The 25006-nt window shown below is 28.6% G+C and overlaps 1 protein-coding gene across 10 annotated transcripts in view; it reads left to right on the top strand.

Annotated features, from left to right (window-relative positions):
- The window catches only part of rg (rugose), a 361631-nt gene that overhangs the window by 328434 nt on the left and 8191 nt on the right, over nucleotides 1-25006 (top strand). For 6 of the 10 annotated variants that reach the window (XM_065507267.1, XM_065507264.1, XM_065507265.1 and 3 more), the window contains 6 exons: nucleotides 5346-5722; nucleotides 5917-6231; nucleotides 6414-6521; nucleotides 7145-7292; nucleotides 13754-13863; nucleotides 15021-15206. In XM_065507267.1, coding sequence (XP_065363339.1) covers nucleotides 5346-5722; nucleotides 5917-6231; nucleotides 6414-6521; nucleotides 7145-7292; nucleotides 13754-13863; nucleotides 15021-15206 — 1244 coding nt within the window. Of the gene's footprint in view, nucleotides 1-5345; nucleotides 5723-5916; nucleotides 6232-6413; nucleotides 6522-7144; nucleotides 7293-8543; nucleotides 9735-13753; nucleotides 13864-15020; nucleotides 15207-25006 lie in introns of all 10 variants that reach the window. The other 4 variants (XM_065507268.1, XM_065507273.1, XM_065507271.1 and 1 more) reach the window with 2 other exon arrangements.

Below are 25006 nucleotides of genomic sequence, written 5' to 3' on the forward strand. Positions count from 1 at the left end.
TTATTTACTATTTTAAATCAAAAGACAAGATATATATTTATATAATATTAACACATACTAATAGTTAGTTGTATTTTTTAAAATAATATTTGAGGACTCACGATTCCTCAATTTATTTTTGATTAAAAAAGTAACAGAAATAACACGTTCACTTATAGTTGAACTTGCATTGTATAAAAGATTTACTTTATTTTAGCTTTTTGAAAAATTTTCCAAGTAATCAAAATCTGGTTTTAAGTCGCTAGTTGTTATAAAACTATTTTTTTTGTGGATTTCGAACTTCTTTTACTGTTAAACCGAGCTGAGCTTCTAAATTTTGCGAGTCACATTCAATATATTCTAAACCTACATATATCTACGTATAGGAAGCTGGAACGATTAAATCTTGTTATTAAAATCTGTAGTGACAATGGTAGTGGTACAGTATCAATGACTTTTTATGATATACTCCAATTTAAAAGACAAACGGTTATATTATATTACACATTTAGAAGAAATGTGCTGTGTAAAGTTATCACTAATTATTAAAAGTAATCGCAAAATCTTAAAATAAATAAAAAAAATATTCGATTTTGTCGAATAATTCGAGACAAAAAAACCGGTTTGTCGAATAACTCGAAAACCGTCCTTTTGTAAAAACCGGTTTAAAAAAAACGGAAAATTGGAAAATAACCACTCTAATTAAGATTAAATATACATACATATGTACATTAGGGATATAACTAATGACAATTTCTGCAAATATGCAAATTTGCATAGCATAGTCGAATAGAGCATTAAAAAATATGAAAAACCACGGTATAATTTATTCGCGGTTGTTAAAAAAGTTCACGCACCAAACGCAATAACGTTTTTCATGAAATATTTTCAATTATTTTAAAATACAATATATTTTGTTTTAATAACAACCGCGGACATACTTCAAAAGATAATTTTTAATTAAGGAAAGCATTCCTCACACTTGAAAAAAAAATATGAAATATGAAATTATTTATATAATGTTTCAGTGAAAAAAAAATTGGTTGATTTTAGAAATTGGTGTTGGTGCGTGATGTTTTTGATTCCAAATGACAATATTGCCCATCACGTAGTGGTATGCCAAAAAGTTTGCCAAAATTAGTGATATCCCTAATGTACATACATATATACTTTCCAACTATTACTCAATGTACATTAAAAAAATACTTTAATATCTTCCGTATTATATGTATATTACAAATTAAAAAATCAATATTTAAAAAAAATACCAGAAAAAATAGAATTGCTTTGTACACACTTATCCATACCTATTTACTTTCACATCAACTACCCACCCGGAGCAGTTGACTTAATCGCTACCTTTAATATAAATTGAAACTGTGTAATAAAAATCTCAGCAAATACCAACCAGATTTAGCAAACATTACCAGCTAAATTGTAAAAATAAAAAGGCAAATAAATAGCATAATATTAAAAATCTTTAGATGTATGTGTGGAAGTGTTCAGATATTTATATTATCCAAAGAAATATAAAGACTTTCAACATAAACATTGGATGGATATACAGACATTTAGTACATTAGGGTGATCCCAATGCCAAAGTTGTCAATGTTCCTAACTAAAACGATTTTACACAAACATTTTAGATTTAACAATATTCTCGTACAATTAATAACTCGTACAACTGATTATGTTAAAAATAAAGAAAATAAACATGGATATGCATAGGGCAAATATAAATTAAAGCTTTAAATTCATTTTATTGTAATAAAATTTTAAAATATCTTTCATAAAATGACATAATTTATTTGTCTTTTGTAAAAAAAATTTATTTATTTTTTGTGTTTGCCAAACATATTTGTGCATGTTGTTCTTAACTTGTTGATTTGAAGTTGTTGAATTTCGAAATGTAAAAAGAATAATATGCAATTAATTCCAAAAAAAATGCTTAAGCCAATTTATAAAATTTAAAAATAAGAAATTACAAACGGGGTCATCCTAATGTACAAATACGTACATACAAATTTATGTATGTATAGCTTTGCAATGCAATTACATTGACAGCACCAAATGATACACCATAAAATGGAGCAAGAGTAAAACTTATTTAGTTTTCTACTTGAATTTTCTTTTCACAAAAATTCCATACAACATCTTTCATACATAAATATGTACATTAGGCTGGGTCGATTTGTATGGAGGATCAAAAAGTAAAAAATCGTATAGCAGAAACGCAATCTACGGAAAATTCTAAGAAAGTTTCCTCAAGAACCCATAGGTCTAAAATCAAATCCTACCTTGCGCATTTCGTCTTTTATACAATAAAAAAAAACTATTAAAAAAAAATTATATTGAAACATCATTGGATAAAAGACGAAATGCGCAAGATAGGATTTGATTTTAGACCTATGGTTCCTCGGGGAAAATGTCATAGAATTTTCCGTAGAATGCGTTTCTGCTATACGATTTTTCGTAAAAAAAATCGACCCACCCTAATGTGCATATAATATATGTATACCTACAGTGGTCGACATAAGTCTACGTAAGACCACAATTTTTGCCACTTTATGAGAGAAAACCCGGTAAAAAATAAAAAAAATAATGCAGTTTTGTTTGAAATCTATTTTTATTGCTATGCACCAAAAAAAATGTTGTTGCAATGTAAACTTGCAAAATTATTCATAAAAAACATTGACAAAAGTCTACATACGACCACAGACAAATAACTAAATTCAAAGGGACTTTCGATCACTGTAGATGAGTGTTCCGATATCTATAAACATATATATATTACTGCAAGAAGTTACAATCTAAAAACAAATCTTTCAAAATTGTTAACTTGAACCAATGAAAATAAAAGGTACGGAATGAAATATTTATTACTTAGCTGGCGAAATATTAGAAGAATCGCAATTAATAATCAAAATATTAACTTAGATTAAAGTGGAGTTGGCTGTGATGGAGAATGTGATTTTGAAACGGTCGTCGAAAGTGGTATTGAGGATGATATTTATAATGATTACATTGAAATAGATGAAGGCCATGATGTTAAAATATATGTATATAAGTGATGTTATTAACAGCGTACGTAAGTGTTGCAAAATATTTAATAAATCGAATGATAAACACAAATATTGCAAACTAACGTTTTGTTGCAAGAAAAGCATGGAGTTCTTCTTATACATGATTTTGAACATCGTTGAGCATCTTTGTCTAACATGGTACTAAACTTTTTGCGTATTTGTAAATGCGTCAATCATGCACTGCCTGACTTGATGATATCAAACTTTGGACAGATTCCCTTTATTGGGTAATTCCTCAAGACCACTTTATTAAGAAAAGATTCGGCAACGTTGACAGAGCTTGATGTATAATACAATTTGTTATAAATAATTTAGAAATAGTGAATGATTAATTTACTAAAGAATTAGTTACTCAATTAAAAAACCCGAATTAATGAACGATATAAAGCAGATCTTAATACGTTTATATTGTATTTGAATTCAGGATCATGTCCAACTAGTTCCAATTTTTTAAAGCATAGCTCCAAAACTAAAGGGTTTGCTAGTCAATTGTTTTGTAGATTGTTCGGGAGTTAATCTGATCAGAATATTTCTTTTGAAAATTTAATGATGGACTTTGTTTTCGAATGTTTTTTAACATTATCAATACTTGAATTGTTAACTTTAACGTTATTTTTGGTTTTTCTTTAACAATAAAATATTAATAAAACGACATCAAAACTTCATTCTTTACTTTTAAAAAAAAATTTAAATTATTCGAATAATTCGATTAATTTTAAACGTGTGATCGAATTATTCGAACAAGTGAAAATCTCTTATTCGAATTATTCGTTTTATTCGAACAAGAGAAAAATCGAATAATTCGAATACCCTAATACCAACAGATAAGCATGCAATTTATTAAGTCTACAGTTCAAACAATATTCAGTAACTTTGAAAACACTGGTAGAGTTAAGCTGCGAAGTGGTCGCCAAAAGAAACTACATCGTAGAGATGTAATCTTCATTTTAAAAGAATTCAACAAAACTCAAAAGTAAATACCACGAAATTGGCCAAAGAACTCGCAACAAGATCAGAAGTTATTGTTCATCCACGAACAATTCAAAGAACCTTGAATAATAATGGTAATTAAAGCAGAACTCCTCGTAAATTAGCGAACGGATCGCAAACTTCGTTTAGAATTCGCCCAAAAGCACATTGAAAAGGACATGGAATTCTGGAAGCGAGTTTTGTTCACTGATGAGTTGAAGTATATCATATTTGGAAGTGATGGGAGCAATGGATCCGAAAAACTTACTCGCTACAGTTAAGCATGGTGTTGGCAGTGTGATGGTTTGGGGTACTGTCGCTGCTTCTGTAGTGGGAAAGTTAGTGTTTATTGAGGATAATATGGATCGTTATCAGTACAAATCCATTTTGGAACAAAATTTGAGAGCATCCGTTGATATTTTAAGTCTTGGTTAAGGTTGGATTTTTCAGCAAGATAACGATCCGAAACATTGGTCTCAAATTGTCAAAGATGCCCAGACGTTGCCCGTGGTGGCTCAACGAAATATTGAATTTAATGAAAATTTGTATTCGCTGAAAAATGTTTATTTAGTGTACAGATCGTATGTAGACTTTTGTCAATATATTTTTTTAATTTTTTGTTAATAAAAGTTAAATTAATTATAAATTTAGCGATATTTTTCTGTTACGTTACATTACTTAAAATGCATTTGAAATAAAACTGCATCATTACTTTTACTTATTATGGTTTAGAAGCCCGCGAGTTACGAAAATAATGGTCGTACGTAGACTTTTCTCAGTCACTGTATGTGTAAATGTATATATGTATGTATATATATATAAGTTATGTCGTTATGAATTCAGCTATGCATTCTCTGGATCTAATTTGTCTAGGGTATTAAACATGCCACACATTTACGCTTCGTTTAGACAAGAAAACAATTTAAACAGTCAACCCTATTTAAATACAAGATATCGTTTTACTTTTCTACTAAATAAACACTTGAGGAAAATCTACTGTATGTGTACAGTTAAATTACGTTACCAACCTAGTAGATCTTTATTATATAGTATGATTGCTGATTCTTATTTAAACAACTAAACGCCAGAGGGTTGAACTTTTTATAAATGTATCTTTTTTATTTACTCGCAATTAAACTTAAATTTACGACACATTAGACAAGAGAGTAAAAATTCAGTAAACCATCAACTGCTATAACTTACTCATTAATATGAATGTTTTTGTTTGGGTTTTACCAAAAATAAATAGTCATAGAACAGAAAAATAGCTAAATATGTATAAACTTTCCATTTACTTATGTTTAATTTTAATAGATGATACGAAACAACACAGTTATCCTCAACAACAGCAACAACAACAGCCGCAGCATCAACAGCACCAGCAGCGTCCCAAGTCTGGCTCTACTCGACCCATGTTTAGTCCTGGTCCTACACGTCCACCGTTCCGTATACCAGAATTCAAATGGTCGTATATACATCAACGTTTGCTATCGGACGTTCTATTTTCATTGGAAACGGACATACAAGTGTGGCGTTCACATTCGACGAAGAGTGTATTGGATTTTGTCAATTCCAGCGAGAACGCGATATTTGTTGTGAATACAGTGCACTTGATTTCGCAACTTGCTGATAATTTGATAATTGCCTGTGGTGGTTTATTGCCATTGTTGGCCTCTGCCACATCACCAAATGTAAGAATACTTAGAAACAAATATCATATAATCAAATATGTATATACATATGTATCATATCCATATGTACATTAGACATATCCATTAAAAATGTATTTATCACGGATGAGTCTAATTATCATCGTCTAAAACTAAGAAATGAACATATTGTTTTAAAATTTATCTGAAATTATGTTACTCTATTTAAATTTTAGTCTGAACTCGATGTTCTCGAACCTACTCAAGGTATGCCACTAGAAGTTGCCGTTTCTTTTTTGCAACGTCTTGTTAACATGGCAGATGTGTTAATTTTTGCAACATCATTGAATTTCGGGGAATTGGAAGCCGAAAAGAATATGTCTAGTGGTGGCATATTACGCCAGTGCCTACGTTTGGTTTGTACTTGTGCAGTACGTAATTGTCTCGAATGTAAGGAACGTACACGATATAATGTTGGTGCAATGGCACGAGATGTCCCTGGAGCAGCCCATCTACAAGCACTCATCCGTGGTGCTCAAGCGTCACCCAAGGTAAGTTCCGTTCCGGTGTTCGTGTTCAATACACATTGTTCTTTCTGTAATTTGTTGTACATACATATGTATGTATTTATAGGCATTAGGATGGGACGATTTATATGGATGCAAAAAATAAAAAAATCGTAGGAGTTTTTTTTTTTTTTGGATGTTGATGGATGTTGTTTTTATATTTACAGAATATTGTGGAGTCAATAACAGGTCAGCTATCTCCTGTTAAGGATCCTGAGAAATTATTACAAGATATGGACGTAAATCGTTTGAGAGCTGTTATATATAGAGATGTTGTAAGTGTTACTAATGCTACTGGAAATGTAGTGTTTCCACATACATACATACATACATACATACATACATACATACATACATACATACATACATACATACATACATACATACATACATACATACATACATACATACATACATACATACATACATACATACATACATACATACATACATACATACATACATACATACATACATACATACATACATACATACATACATACATACATACATACATACATACATACATACATACATACATACATACAAACAAAATGCAACGCTATGCAATGTGATTTTCAACAACACTGATTTCGCTCAAAAAGGTATCCAATTACTAAAAATTTTATAATTTTATAATTATAATTATCCTTACGTAAAAAAATATTGGTCAAAATTTCATACAATAATTGCCTATGATCAATGAGAATATAAAAACAGCAGATGTGTGCGTACAATTGGATACATTTTTGAGCAAAATCAGTGCTCAAAAATGTATCCAATTTGATTTTTGAGCAAAATCACATTGCATAGCGTTGCATTTTTTATGCTCGCTACTGTATGTATATTTAATATTTTTATTATTTTGTATTTGGTGCATATTTGTGTATTATTATAGGAGGAGACAAAGCAAGCTCAGTTTCTGTCATTGGCAATTGTTTACTTTATCTCAGTGTTAATGGTGTCGAAATATCGCGACATTCTCGAGCCACCTGCTGAGCCTCAGATTCAGAGACAATCACCTGTTATGCAAAGAGCTACTGCCGGTAAGATATTTTATGAAATAATTTTTGAAAAATTTTACATTTTTTTTCTTTACTTATTTATGGTTTTAATCAAAAAATAAAATTAAAAAAAAAAAAAAAAAAAAACATAAAAACTGCACAAACATTTTCACTATTTTTATCAAAAGTAAAGAAATTGGATTTTTTTTTATTTATTGTTTTGTAATAAGTGATAGTAGTTTTATTTCTTAAAATACATAAATCCTACATAGTATGTATGTATATTATTGAAATTTTCACATTTATGAGTTAAAGTTTTATTATTTATTTTAGTTACATATGTATGAATAATTTTATAAAAGGGGGTAGCTATTATATTTTTATTATTTTTATTCATTTTAAATAATTAGAAAACTAATTAGTTATATAATTATTTTTGTTCTTATTAAATTAAAAATTAAAAAAAAATACAATCTCAAAAATATTTAATAATAGATTTTTAATTTCAAATGTCAATGTTACCCTCTATATTTTAAAGACAGAAAGTAAATGATGTAAAAAACTAAACTTTCATTATCCCTTTTAACGTTTGACGTTTTCCCATTTGGCCTGTGTTATTCCTCTTCATTTATGTATAAATACATATGTGTTTAATGAAAGTTCTCGTTTTTTTTCTATTACTGTCATTGCTAGATGTATTGCTAATCATTACACCCTCTTTATATTTTTTTCTCTGTTTATTTTTCGTGTTTAATTTTCCATGCTGCTTTTATTCGGATTTTTTTGTATGATAATAATATTTACATGAAAACCAAAAAATAACAAAAACAAACAACAACAAAAAATAAAAAATAAAAAAAAAATACAAAATTATTTAAAATTCATATAATTTTGTGTTTAACCAACAACTACACCAAAAACATGACTCTGTAAATAAACATTTCAACGGAAATGTCACCAAATGTACAATACTTCCCTATTCCTCTACTTGTGTGACATGATCAATTTAAAATGTATAATAATAACAACATGTTTTTATCTTTTTTATTGACATTTATGTTTATATTTAATCGATGATTTCGTTATTGTTTTATGGTAATGGCGATGAGAAATAATTATTTAAATTAATGATTTAAATGATCATTTTGTGCATAAACGTAAAACCATACATACATACTTCCATTCAATATTTTCCGATTACAATTTTTTGTTATTACTTTTCGCGAAATGATATTATTTTGACATTCATTATTTGAAACATTATCTGGAATTTTGAAATCATTATTCCCTGAGTAGAATCGTCAGGTCGTCCTCTGTTTCCGCAATGGTCACATCATGTGTACCCACAATTTTTACCCGGTACACATCATAACCATGTGCCAGCATCAAATATGCAACAACAGCCTACAATGCAACATCAACCACATCACCAACAACAACTATATTATCAACAACAAATGCCATCACCGCCACATCATCCACAGCTTCAGCAGCAACAAACAAGTCATTTACAACACAATCACCATCACGTGACACATCAACAGCAGCAGCAACAACAACAACAACAGCAACAACTTCAGCAGCAACAACAGCATCAACAATATTATCAAAGCCATAATCATACAATAAATACTACAACTTATTCAACCCATTGCCCGTCACCACCTTTAGCAACACAATCGACGAGCCCTTCGACCTCTTCAACAAACACATCCCAGCCAGCCTCAACATCCTCTCTTTCAAGTTTGGCTTCTCAGCCTCATCATCATGCTGCGAACACTCATAGGCATGGACAAAAACATCACTATCATCTTCAACAACAGCATCAACAGCAGCAGCAGCAACAACAGATACATTCTACAGCAGCAGGGCATTACAGTATGATGAATGGTAATCAAGTGTTAAATGGTAAAATTTCATCGCCACAACAAAATCAACAACAGCCAGATCTCAATGGCATCATCGGCAGTGTCGTAGGTGGCAGTGGTAGTAGTAGTGCAAATGTTGGCATAGATATGGGCAGTGTTTCTTATCACCATCACTCGCAACAATCATACATGCGTACACCGTCAGGCATGATGATGAATGGTATAAATGGTACAACATCACATCCGAACGGCATTGTTGATTATCACACACAACATGTCATGTTAAACGGTCTTGTTGCCAATCCGGTCACAAATGGTAGCAACGCTAACAGCAGCAGCGGCAGCCTCGGTTGTGGCAGCAGCAATAACAATGGCAATAATCACAATTCTATGGCCATCATGAATAATGACCGCCATATACGTAATGGTCATGTTTTGGGGGGATCAGGTGCTGTTGTTAGTGGTGCTGGTGGAATGCATGTAGGGGGTTTAGGTATCGCTGCTTCATCTGCAGCAGCGGCGGCAGCAGCCACATCTATAGGAGCTGCAGTATATAAAAACAATAATGGCATTAATAACAATTATCGCTATAATGGCCGTACCTCAACTGGAACAGGTATTAATGCGAGTTATGTGTTCTACTACTCCTCTAGTCTTCTTTTGTTATTTTCTTTACTTTTTTTTATATTATTCTGTATAGTTTTTGTTTAGTTTTTTCTAACTTTTGGATGTGTGAGTGTATCCTCATATCTTTTGTTTAGCATTTCATTAATTGTGGCAAGCAAGTTGTGCGATTACGTTTATAATAATTATCATTATTATTTACTTTTAATTTTTAATTTTGAAGAACTTGCACGAGTACTAAAACAAGTCTTAAGATTTCATTTTATACTCGTTGTCACTTTTTAGTTTTTGTTATATTTTTTATCTATATGCCTTAAGCGTCTTTCTTTAATGGTTGTTTATTTTTAGTTTCTCGATTTTTTTTTTTCAATTATCGGATTTAAATTCTACATTAGTTTTTTGTTATTATTTTAGTTTGTTAACTTTCTTTTTTACATAAGAGTAAAACGGCTACCTCTTTTTTTTGTATATTTCATTCAATTGTTTAAAGAGCATCCTTTGCTTTCTGAGAGCAAAAACATATCTTTCGTTTATGGTTTAATTATAATTTTTATATCAAAAGCACTTGTTTACTGATGGCACACTTTTAATGCACCTAAAAGCACAATAATGGGAATGTTGAGTCTGGTTAATTCATTATAGACATATAATTCTTTAAGGTCAAAATTGTCCTATAAGAATTTAAATAAAACAAGCTTCTAGAAAAGTGGGTTACAATACTAATTTTATGATAAAATAATTATTATCAGAACATACATACTTATATTAAAAACTTTTAGAGAGTTATTTATCGTGTATTTAAATCACAAAATACACGTACAAATGAAAAATGTTGCGAATTGTATATAGTACAAATATGTATTTTGTTCTTATTCACGTTCTTAAAATTTGATGTTCACCAAAATTCGTATTATATTGTAGAGGAAACAAATAGGTTCAGTTTACAATTAACAAGTAAGAGATCTATATTCGGCTTTGCCGAATCTTATATACCCTTCACCAAATTATACTTTAAAATACAAATTTTAAATATTTTTAGGTAAACAAAATTTTAAAATTTTTTTTTTCCAAATTGTTTTTTATTTTTTTTTTAATTTTATCCAAATTTATTTTTAATTTTTTATTTTTATTGTTGGTGAAATATTTTTCCCGATTTTGACCCAATGTATGCCCAACTTACTATAGCCTTATATACATTGTTGCAATGGACTTTGAACTATCTATCATTATACATAATATATCCATGTTGCCTGTATTAATGACATAGTAATCCAGATGTAGATAAAAAATGGGCCAAAAATCGAGGTTGTCCCGGTTTTTATCACAGCCATTTGTGGGTCGATTTCCTCGATTTTAAATACCAACCGAGCCGTGAATTCCAGATATATTGATGTATCGATCATGTTTGTGAGTTATTTGGGGCTGCGAAAAGTTGATTTCAACATACAGACTAACATGGCTATATCGACTCCGCTATATATAACGATCCAGAATTATATATGTTGTGGGTCGCAAATGAAAAATGTAAATAACTAATTTGCATCTGTTATATTAGTTGTGAAATAAATTAAACATGGCGAGTCACATGCTTACTTTGGACTCTCCAATCCATTCGAAAGAGTTTTCTTATTTACAATTAGGGTATTCACACGGTCTACTATTTGGTCATATTGTCATAATGTCCTAATATATTTTGATAGTTTAAACAAATTTTTGCTGTGTTTCAAACAAAAAAGTTCTAAACTAATAACACTATTTGAACTATGTTTATTGTTTTGACATAAAATAATACTTTTTTTAGTTTAAAACACAACAACAACAACTATTATAATATATTAGGACATTATGACAATATGACTAATAGCAGACCATGTGAATACCCCAAATACTTAAACAAATTTTATTGGATGGATTGATGAGTACACCTTTTATAGATCTTTTCGTTACATTAAATATTGTTTATCAAATTCAGGAAAGTCCCAATTTCATTAAAAAGTGATGTGCAGGGCAACCAAAAATATGCTCTAAAAAAAGTGTTTTATGCGCATAAAATATGCACTTAAAAACGAAAAATATGCTCCTAAAATATAAAAAATATGCACTTAAAAATAGTGGTTTTTTGTTGAAATTCAAAGTTTTATTAAACAAATAAATAGAAAGTAAAGAAAATATTGAGATCATAAATCATTTTATTATTGCAATAAATTACTATGTATTTACTTAAGTTTTCAAATTAAATCTTTGTTTTAGATTTCCATAGAGTTTCTTAGACAATCTTAATCAATTCAGTTTAAGTTCAGTTTTAAACTGTCTAACACTTCAAATTTTTTTTAGTAATTAGGATAATATTTGACTTTCTGAATTCATGTGCCCCAATATGTATAGGATCAGTAGGGAGAGGATGTTCTGCATAAATTCCTCTAAATGTTTCTATTCTACATGTAGATTTAAAACCACTTTTTTATCGTGTTTAATTTTTTGGTGAAAAATTTAAATTGATTTTGGATCATTCATCATGTATTTAGGTTAACATCTAAATAAATTCGACTTCAAAAATTTAAATAGAATTATCAAAAAGCCTTACATTAGTTGAATGATTTTGTTTTATTTAAGACTGCGGCGATTATCATTGGGACTCAAAATGGGTGACCCGAAATACTAAAAGATAGTGTGCTGGACTATCAATCTGAGAGTTGCGAGTTCGATTCCTGCCAGAGACTCTGGCTATATCAGCAGACAAGCAAAACGCTTCGCATTGTTTCCTCTATCTATCTAATATCTTCGTTAGAATTTGTGTAAATCTATCAACGAACAATGAATGCGAGGTTTTCAATGTATCTTAATATTCTGAACATTTGTTTAATTTTATATTAATGGTAAACTGTCAATGCCCAACCATAACTGTCTAAAGCAAACTTAAGTTTTTTTGTTTTGTATTTTGAAAATGTATCCAAAATTTTGTTAAGAAATTGTCCATATTACATAATATTTTGAAATTTCATTTAAATTGATATTTGTGTTTGTATTTTTTAATTTAATTCAAATATACGGATATTAAGCTCCTTTAAATCCACGAAAATTCAATGAAGATAAGGCGATTATGGGTATTCTAATTTTTTCTTTAAGTATCTTAGGCCAATTATCATTGGACCCTGAAGTATAGTAAAATATAGAAATGAAAAATTACTATGCAAACAATAAAATTATATTAAGAAAACAATATAATTAAAAAAAAAGAAAATATGCAACAAAAATATGCTGTTATGAGCTAAATATGCCAAAATATGCTATAAAGAGCAAAATATGCAAAAACATGCATTAACAAATCGATGGCAAAATTCTTAAAATTGTCTGAAACGGATAAATAACTAACTCATATGTTTATACGACGCACAGCAAAAAATATGATATTGCATACTCTTGGTTGCCCTGGTGATGTGTTAAATTAAAATATGTTGTTAAATACACAACGTTAAATATCTAATAAAAGAATCTTTTTACAATATTTTTTCTTATAAACAGAATTGTTTTGCTTATAAACATTGTATATACATACTTAGTTCTAAATCACCTAAAGTTGTTTACCGCATACAAATCGAAAATGTCAATTAATGACCCGATAACTACATATGTATATAAGGGGCAAAGCAATACAAAATAATTGGATTAGTAATGCGTACCAGGTTCATAAATTAACAATTTATTTTATATTTTATCGGATTTGAATGTATTAAGAAGTCATGACATACAACTGACATTTCCATCATAATTTTTGTTCTTTATTTCACATTGTATTAACAAGTTTTTAGTAAATATTTATGGAGACTTATCAATTTAAATAATTATTTACATATTAAACATGATTTGCAATTTTTATATATTTTATATCACATAAATTTTAATACAGCTTATACATACATTTGTATGTTTATTTACTGATAATTAGTGCACAATTTTAATCAATTATTCTTTCTATCTATTTTTTTTTAATATAAATATCATCATTAAAAGGCGGCCGTACTATGCAAGATGGTGACTATGAAATCATTGTTGTTGACGAAAATAATCCCTCTGTTTTGGCAGATAATGATTCACATTCCAGTGGACCACCATCAATTAAGGTAAGTTTTGCCAATAAATCCATTTCAAGTTCTCTTAGCTGTTATATCAGTGGATAATATGTTATTTAGATAAAAATCAGATGCGGGTCAAGTTTAAATAAATGAGAGAGGCAAACTAGTTTTTAGCAACGATATTCATTACATATTTGTATTCTTTCGTCTTTTATTGTAAATATTTGATTTAGGGAGTAAATCATTATGTTTCCCTTCCTCTCGATTCGTGTCTGTCAATGTGTAGACGATAATTTTTTTCTGCCCCAGAGATCCCTGAAATTCATTCATGTGCAATTATTTCTAGATTTTTAAACATTTTATTAAAATCATTACTTGGTTACGTAAAAATAAAATGTTATTCTCTTAAGTATTATACGATTTACTTTGATATATTGAATTAAATTCGTCTTCATTTCTCTCATGCATTCATTCACTCATTAATTGACTACAATATTTAAAACTTAAATTAAATTGTTTCGTAAATATGCGAAATTTTTGTTCTCATGTTATCTTGTTTTATATTTTACCTTATTGTTTAAAAATTTTTGAAATTATTTTTTTGGGGCGTGTTAAATTTTCAGTAATTAATTAGTATTTAATAGTGTTTATGGCAGCATGAGGACTAGACCGCACCACAAAAAAATAAATCCCCGTACACCCTCTAATATAAAGTATTTTAGCAAGGCAGTTTCGAAAAAATATATATTTTGTTTGCCTTTTTAAATTGTTCGTTATATCTTTGGCATTTACAGTCGGATCTTAAAGTATGATATATCAATGCCATTGACCTAAAGTATCCCGTTCTAGTATTTATCCACATTATTTAATCATTTGAAATTAATAACACCTGTAAAGAACTGAAAACGTAACATAATTAAATGGAGATTATAAAATTATTATTTATGCATGGTATATTTTAGAAATACTGACATAAATAGTTTTTGTTGAAAGTTCTTAGTATTTAATTTTCATACAAACATATTCAAATAACATTAAAGCTTTTACGAAAACTTAAACATTCATACATTTTTAGATTATTATTATTATTAATTTTTATTATCAAAATACCTATTATTATGTCTTGATGCTACTGATATTGAAAATCAAATAATTAATGTGCATGTTTATTATAATTAAATTTAAATTAAAATGACCCAATAAAGAGTCCCAAACTGCAACCAAAGACCCTAACAAATATTACAACAAATACAACATCAGTAACCACAGTGACCACTTCCACAAATCCAACAACAATTAATTCAGTATTATTGAGTAATAATAAAATAAACAAACTACAAAAACAACCATTGTCGCCGCCCACACCAGTGGTACCACAAAAATTACCCAAGGTAAAAAACCAAAAAACTACCCAACACCACACAAACAGCAAAAACTTAATCATTTGTAACACCACTCAATTAGAATTATAAAAAGTACATTCGATTCACAAAAACACCATTTTATTCGCTAAAATCCCTCTATATTTGTTTTCGATTAAAAGCCAAAAAAAAAAAAAAACACACATTTTTTCATTGATTAAAGTGCATTCATTCATTTGTAAACAATTTGTGTGCAATTTTTTGTTAAATTTATTTATTGTTTGTGTAGTTAAATTTCTGTAGCTTTAATTTGATTTGTTTTTATTTGTGTTTTTGTTTGTATATTTATGGTCGATAATTTAATTTTTATACTACACAACGCAAATTGGGGGAATTTCCAAAAAAAAAACAAGTAGAAATAAACTATTTATGTATTTCTTAATGGATACTCGTTCACATTTAAAAAAAAAATAATTTTTTTTAACTACACAGTCTTTCTGGATGGTTGTGAAACTCGTTTTATAATTATAAGTTCTTAAACCAAATAATTGTTTAATAATAATTCAGAATTCCATTTGCAGAACAGGAGCTAGTCAAGCGTAAACGGTTTCGTCAAATGTTGACGTACATATAGAAAAACATAGAGCGGAAACTAGAAAAAAACTCAATCAAAAAATTACTCAAAATAATCACTCATACGAGTGTTGTTTTTGTTTTCACATAGTTTTTTTTTCTACTAATACAATCTCACCTTTTAAAATTATTCATGTCAAGATGAAAATGATCCATCTTGAAATTGATCAAAAGTTCTATATACATACATAATTATGATAATGTCTTCAATTTCCATTAGATTTTGTTCTACCTTCGTTATATTCCAATTAATTCTGTTAGTTCCCAAAAAAATAAATAAATGTTTTGCTTATTAAATCAAAAATTATTTAAATATGTTAACTAAAACTTGAAGAAAACCCAATAATATTAAATGTTTTGGAGCTTTAAGCATCTTTTCGAGAAAGTCAAGTTCAAAAAACATCAAAAAAAAACTAAGGAAAATAATTCACTGGATTTCGGAATTGAAAATATTGCGGAATACGACGAGGATTAAAAATTACTGGATTTTGAGAAAATTTTGTTTTTGGTGACAAATTTGATAAAATTCATTTCGTAGCCTATTTTCTAATATTTAATTTCAGATCAATTGTCCAAGACATCAAAAAATATTAAAAATATAAAATACTAGCATACCCTAGTAAAATTAAAAAAATATGAATGAAAATACGAAAATAACACATACAAGATTTGATAATCTCTCAATTACAGTTCACTTGATATTCGAAAATAACTAATTTTGTATGGGAGATACCACTCCACTGCTCTGATCCCACCCATTTTTAAACCTTTTATGTAAATATCAAGCTTTACTTTAACTTTCTTTTATAAGGGAGGGGCCATTCCTACTAAGCCGATCATGCTTAGCTAAACTTTGAACAGGGAACAGGAATACATTCGTTTTTAGCTAACCTCCGTAGAATGGTAATAATTGATACAGAGTTAAAATTCTTTTAGAATTATAGTTCTCCAGATATTCAAAATTAATTATTTACTTTGTGCCCGACCATTTCAGCCAATCTGTGTAAAATGGTCAGAGTTGGGGGTAGTGCACGAATTTTTAACTATCACTAATAGTTAGTGGTAGTGTAAATAGTTAAAATATCTTTTTTTCCAGCCTAATGAAATAATTTTTTCTACACTAAAATTTTTAGTTAAAAAAATATTCCTGCACTATTTTTTTCAACAAAGAAATGTTTTACTCTATTCATAGTTTATGTTAATATATTTTAGGAAAAAACGTAAAAGCGGTATATATGTAAATACACAAATTACAATAAAAAGAGAAATAAGCAATACATAACACAGAAGCTTTTAGCTTTTCGAAATTCGAATCACTTAATTTATTTTTCCGAGGAGAATCCACCATTCCACTAAAAGAAAAAAACGCTCTACTGGAGCAGAAGAAGCCAAATGCGTGTATTTTCCATTTTTAATATATCTTTTAACAAATTAAATCTTGTAATGTCCTATGATTTCTTCAAGTCATTATTTTTATTTAGTTTTTTAAGTCAAAATTATTTTTCATTAATGATCACTAATTTTGAATATATTAGTGCAAAGAAAATTATTGAAGCTTTTTTTAGTTATTGTTAAATTTGAGTTTAGTGCTTATTTCTACACTACCACTCAATTGATTTATAGTTAAAAAAATATAACTATCACTAAAAAATATTAGTGATAAAAATATAAGCTTCACTACCACTAAAGCTGATGAAAATTAGTTAAACATATATTTTTTTAAATAATATTTAGTGCTAGTGAAATGTTGATTGCACTCAACATTTAGTGCACTACCCCCAACTCTGAAAATGGTAAGCTATGCGGACAAAGTTTGAAGAACCTTGCTATTATTACTTTGTATGGGAGGTAACTCGCCTCCTTTTCCGACCACTCCCATTTTGAGTGCTATGCCCTCTAATCTAATTACGTCTATATTCAGCTAAACTCCGCGCAGTAATAAGAAATTAATTCGCTAAAAGTTTAAACACTTTTACAATTATAGTTCTACAGATATTCGAAATTAATTATATACTTTGTATAGGGTGTGCCACGTCCACTATTCCAATCCCGAACAATTTCAGTGAAACTATGCAAAATTATAAAAGAGCCATTTAGACTAAGTTTGAAGAATCTTGTTCACAAACTATTTAGAAATAACTATTAACTTTGTATGGGAGGCGACTCACCATTTTTTCCGACCCGTCCCATTTTTGATTTTGAAAACCGTCACAATTATAGTTCTGCACTTTTATAAAATAACTATTTACTTATGTACAATTACATATTTACCCCCATATGCACAGTTTTTAAATTTGTCAAATTTTGAATGGAAATTTTGTTTTATAAATCTTTGATAAATTTAAAAATTGTTTATGTATATGAGAGTTAAGGTAGGGTCACACATGGAAAATTTTTGCTCAAAAAAGCGTAACCACTTTTTTTATCACAAATTTGTTTGACGTGTTTACTCTTACAAGTGTTGTGTAAGATCAAACAGCATCAAATAAAATAAAACTAAAGGAAAACCCGGTTTCTGCGATATTCGAATTCGATATTCAAAAAAACCGAAACCGACTTAACCAAAAAAACCGGTTATAACCGGTTATTAAAAACCAGGCTAATAACATCACCCTAATATGTACATTAGAGTGTCCAAAAAAATATTTTTTTTGGAATTTTGGAACCTCTATTTTTTTAAATATATAAAACTATAGTTAAATATGAAATTTTGTCTTTCTGTCATGATTGCAACCCGTGCTGACTTGCGATTTAGTTATGAGGTGCATTTACAAGGGAAAAAAAATGCAATTATTTCAGTTTTTGTAAAAATGTTGCCATTAAATAATTACTTTTGCAATTTAATTTAAAAGAGTCGATATGTGTACGTAATTGTCGTTCTAATAAGATATAAAACACAAAAATTGGTTAAAAAAAAATGTTAAAGTTATTAAAAAATCGCCAGGACATTAACGTTTCTCAGGCTACTAGAACCAGAAATGTAGGAACAAATTTTGTTAAACAAATTTCAGGATTTTTTAATCATCACATTGGGATTTATTGAGAACATAATAGGGAATAAAAATATGAAAAAGTATGACAATACCTCCTACAGTTTTTTCATACCTGCGATTTAAATTTAGCGATTTTCGAGAAAAACTAATTTTTTGGCCATATTTTAGCGAATGAGTCGAGCCGAATTTCCTTACTGTTATAATTTTTAAGTAAAAGCTATTCAGAATATTATAGTCCAGGTTATTTTAAATATAGTATGAAAGTTTTACTAAAATCGGAAAACGTTAACACTTAAATCGTGAAGGTCAAATGTAAATTTTTCCAATATTTGGAATTTCTAATGGAAAGATAGCGAAATGTTATATATTTTTGGGACAATTTTGATGAAACTTAAGAAAAATATAACATGAAGTCTAGTATTTACAATAACAGAACAAAAATGGAAATTAACCCTTAATAGCTCTTGGGGTCCAAATGACCCTGAACTTTTAAAATCACGAAAAACACATTCAATATGAACGGTGCTAACTTTAATGTTTTCCAGAGTTAAATAAACTCAATCGTTGAAGTTATTTTTTAAATTTAAAAGGTTAAAACCAATATTATTATTCAAAAATCCTCAATAAAATATTAATTACGTTATTAAAGTAAAAATCAAGTATAAATACAATATTTTGCCGTTTGAAAAATGTGTGGTCAAAATTGAACAAAATTGTGAAAATTTTTCAAAATGGCTTCGTAATACTATTTTCTAATATTTCTCAAAATATGTTAATTTAGTTCATAAAGTCTTGTTCTAGTGGCCTGAGACACGTTAATGGCCTGGCGATTTTTTAATAACTTTAACATTTTTTTTAACCAATTTTTATGTTTTATATCTTATTAGAACGACAATTACGTACACATATCGACTCTTTTAAATTGAATTGCAAAAGTTATTATTTAATTGCATAATTTTTACAAAAACTGAAAAAATTGCATTTTTTCCCCTTGTAAATGCACCTCAAAACTAAGTCGCAAGTCGGCGCTGGTTGCAATCATGATAGAAAGACAAAATTTCATATTTAACTATATTCAAATACAAAAAAATTAAAAAATATAAACAAATATAGAAAGAAAAACAAAAAAGTAAAAAACTTTGACAATCTCACAAGTATTTGCAAAGGAACAAAAAATTAAAAGCTGATCACTTGCTTGTACTTGTATAAATATACTTTGTAGATGCCGATGCATGCCGCACAGTGTTTTGATTTCATATAACGATTGGCCAAAAATAGAAGGAGTTGTACAGACATGAAATTTGGCACACTTAATTGAACTGATAAAAGATATTCAAATCCAAAGTTTGAAAAAATTCGGAGCAAGGATTCGTGTTCTTCCCATATATCCTGATAATTACAAATACTAAAAAATTTAAAAAAAAATGAATCAAAATTTTGTACAATAATTTTCTGGAACATTTTTAACGTTTTGACGAAATTCGGATGAATTCGGGGCAAGGATTCGTGTTTTTCCCATATATCCTGAAAATTAAAAATACTAAAAAAGTTAAAAAAATAAATCAAAATTTTGCATAATACTTTCTGAAACATTTTTAACGTTTTGAACAAATTTGGATGAATTAGGAGCAAGGACACTACAGGATCAAAAATGTCCTTTTTCAAAAATTAAAAAAAAAATTGCAAAAACTTAAATTTTCATAACGTAGTTTTGTAATTGAAATACTAATAACATTTCCAATATGTCAATAAAATATTGTTTCCGAATGGGAGGAAGGACATACCCAAACTTATTATTTACATAAATGGATAAGGTTTTTTACGGTAATATCCTCCGGAATAAATTTTTTTTAGCTTCTAAAATTAAGTAATATGAGGGGAAACAATTTTCATGAATAGAACTCACTACTTTTCTCATCATATAATATTCCTAACAGAGAGATCCATGTCTATATGTAGAGCTAATGCTTGTTCCACCGATAACTTGTTAACTGTTTGTGCATCAGATATTTTTTGTGCTACTTTATCTATAGCATCGACTGAAGTTGATGCAACAAGTTCATCGACTCGCCTGCTTTTCGTGCCTTCTTTAATTTGGGTCGACCTTTGCAATTGTTTGTACTTGGAACCTATACCAAACGCTTACTCAAACTGAATTTGTATAAGTTAAATTAAAATAACTCACAGCATAAACTTCTTCACTAAATAAATCAGTTACTAAATAAATCGTCACTAAATAAATTAATCAATATTTGTTGAAGTGTAAAAATTATTTTCTGCTCCTCAGAATACAATAATTCCCTTTGGAAACGATTTGCTATATATTGTTTAATTCATTCATCACAGTATGTACTTGCTTTATTTTGTTTTACCTCTACCCAGACGTTGAAAATATCATGAATCTGAAGGGATGTTGACACTAAAAAACATTTACCAAAAAAATTGGGGCCCTACTTGCCCCAATTTGCTGAATTTTGAATATGTCATAATACATACTTGTGGCAATAATATATAAAAAAAATTGGAAAAGTAATTTTTGATATATTTTTTTTAATTCACTTCTAAAGTTTGTCTCTGTTCACAAATTTTAACTTTGTATTACAACTGCATTTTAGATAACTTTACTATACATATCAATATTTTTAAACAATACCAGTGTTGCAAATTTAATTGCATTTTCAGTAATTTTTTTAGCGACCGTTAGAAAAAAAAATTAAATTTTACTATCATAACCAAATGTAGAAATTCAATGCTATTCTTTAAATTCACTATGTTGCATACAAACTATAACTTTGAGCATCTATAACTTCAAAACTACTAAACAGTTTTCATTAAAATTTTGAATATAATCTATTTGAAGTCTTTTCTGTTTAGATATTAAAAAAAATAATTAAATTCCTACATAAGTTTTAACCATTTTTGGCCAAGCTCAAAACACTGTGTGCCGTTCGTTTTACTGTTCATTCATTCTAACATTTACTTTGTCTGTATAATGGATGTCTGTGTTAGTTTTAGTCAGATTTTAAGTAAAATGACAATGACTAACAGTAAATGACGATGAAAGTTGAAATCTTTGTCCATTCTCCGTATACCTCTTCTCACATATTAGTATGTACATATACATACATATTCATTAAATAGATTTCTACGATTGACAGGAATTTTTGCATATGATTTTGCTGATGTTTCGAAAATATGTCACATACAAACGTAACATATCAATATGAATGTCTACATAGTATTGAACATGTGTACATACAATTTATGTACACAGTATTAATTACTTTGCAATTTTGTAAACATTTTGAGCAATTAAATTCCGTTCTTGTTGAGATTTATATGAGAATCAAATTTCAATATTTGTTTAATTGTAACATTTTTGCGTTTGATTCTTTGCAAAAAACCAAAATTGAATGACGATGGCAAAATAATGATTCAAGAAATATGAGCACACAAATACATTAATTGCTTACATTTTACCTTATTTAAGAACGAACCTACATACACCAACATATTGGTTATATCTATATATCTACCTCCCACATACATAAGTTTGTTTAACATATTTAACAATGGTATTTGAAAATTAATGTAAACATACATACATACATATGTATGTATGTATGTGCGTACATTAGACAAGCCCTTAATAAATAGATTTGCTTTTCATGTGTCTTATTTCGTTCATTAGTACTAACTGTTGTAAATTTTAAGTGCAATCGGATAACTAGAACCCGTGCCGGAAATCGATTGAAAGTTGTAAAAATATACTATTGGTCAATTCACAAGGTCTCTTATCAGTCATATTGTCATAATGTCTTAATATATCTCGACTCGGCAGCTCGGCTTAACCGACACTTAGGCATTCGGCGAAGGTCTCTACTGGTTGGTTACGATAACACAATAAACATAGCATACAGAGTACTATTATTTTAGGACACTTTTTACTTGAAAAACAATAAAAACCATTGTGAAATATTAGGACAATATGACATGATAAGAGACCTTGTGAATTGACCATATGTTTGCTTTCGTAAAAAACTACTAGTTTAGAGTAGAGATGATCAATATTTCAATACCTGTGATTCAATCGTGATTTAAAAATCTCTGCTAACAACTGTTACTGAATATTGCAAGCAACAGGTACATTTAAGTCGTTCTTTTATATTTTTCAACATACTGTTAAATGTTGTTTTTTATATTTTTCAACATTCACTGGTAACGTTTTTGAAAAATCACTGGAACTTTTAATATCGTTGTTTTATATTTTCAACATTCAGTTACTGACAGTCGTTCTTTCATAGTTTTTAAGGTACTGTTAAAGTTCGTTCTTTCACATAACTATTAGTTATATGCAGTGCTGCCAACTTTTTTTTTGGAGAAATCGTCAATTTAAAAAAAAACGTCAGGAAATTGTCAAGACAAAAATACGTTAAAAATACCAAAAACATTTTTTTATTAACTTTTTAAATATTTTTATTTTATTTACATGTAAATAAAGTTATTATTTAATAAAAAAAAAATAATTAATTTAATTTTGGTATTATGTGACTTTACTCTGGTACATTTCTGTGTGACATTTTTGAATAAGTCATTTTTAATTGCTATATTAAAACACTGAGAATTATTTAACTTAAGATAATCTTTTGAAAACAATATTCCTTGTAATGTTGAAGAATCCAAAGCATTTCTGATTTTTGTTTTATTTAAATTTACAATATTAAACATTCTCTCAACGTTGGCCGACGAATGTGGTAGTTCCATTAAACTCGAAAAAAATTGTGTTCAAATTGGGAAGGCCTTTGCATTATTGACTTTCTTTAGATTAGAAACATTTTTCCAATGTTTCGAGTTCGTTGAATTTCATATTACATAATTCACGAACTTCATTATCAAGTTGTTGATATTCTTTTCCATTGAATAAATTTGGAATAAGTTTGGCCAATTGTAAAAATCCTTCTAAAAGTTTATCGCCAAAATCAAAACATTTTAAAATTTGTGAAACCAATTCAATATAAAATTGGACGCTGTCTGTCTTTCAATTTACATTGCAAAAGGGGACTTTCAAAGTTTGAATTTCAGGAAAATATGTTTTGCTTTTAAAAAATCGTCATTTTTGTTCGCGGGAAAAATGAAAAATCGTCAATCGTCATTTTAATAAATTTGACTTAAAAAATCGTCAAAGTTGGCAGCGTTGTAAGGTGAATTTATAAATAAAATTATGCGCCTAAAAATGGTTTATGAAAAAAAAAAAATTATTAAATTATGAAATATTTTTAGTTCCATTAGTTTTGGTCATATCATGTTTTTAACAGCGGATGTTCGTCGAGGTTTGTCAACGTATTTCCACATATCTTTGTCCATATATGTTGTACCGATTTTTCCAAAAATTTTTAGGTCCTTTTGTTTTGGCTCAATCGCACTTAAAATTCAGTTGATGAAAAAAAATTGTTTATAATGAGGAAAAATGTGTTATCATGTTGTACCTACTAGAAATACAATTATCTCTAAGATTTATTTCATATATTTATTTACCCAACTTTCAATCGATTTCTGGCACGTGTTCTACAGCAGTTAGTTTTAACTACTAGAGAACAAATTAATCTAGTTTTTAAGGGCATGCCCAATATATGACTGATGACAGTCGTAAAATACGTATTAAATGTCAATATTGATTAATTCTGCTTCGATTGTGTTTGTCTGATATTTATTGATTCCATACACTTTTTGACATGCACGCTTCGTACATTGTTTTTAACCACATGTTTGCACACGCACACGCACATACATATACGGACGTTCTCATATACTCTTCACACATGCACATAAGTAGATTTTTATATATCCACATACATATGCATACATACATACATACATACATACATACATACATACTTATCGCACACCCAGTTCAAAAGTGACACAACTCAAAATTAATTTGTCGGGTTTTATAAACCCGAAAAATTAATTTTACGCTTAAGCTATGCATAATACACTTGTTTATCTATACAAAAGATATCAGTGTATTCTGTTGTTGTTAACTGTGGCTAAAAAAAACACTAATGTCTTTCATTATGTTTCAATTGGTATATATTTATTTTCGATTTCTGAAAAATTAAAATTTTGAGTTGTGTCACTTTTGAACTGGATGTGCGATATGTACATATGTATGTATGTAGACTTGAAAAACTTGGTCGTGTAATT

Source organism: Calliphora vicina, chromosome 4 (genome assembly GCF_958450345.1).
Source record: "Calliphora vicina chromosome 4, idCalVici1.1, whole genome shotgun sequence".
NCBI lineage: Eukaryota > Metazoa > Arthropoda > Insecta > Diptera > Calliphoridae > Calliphora > Calliphora vicina.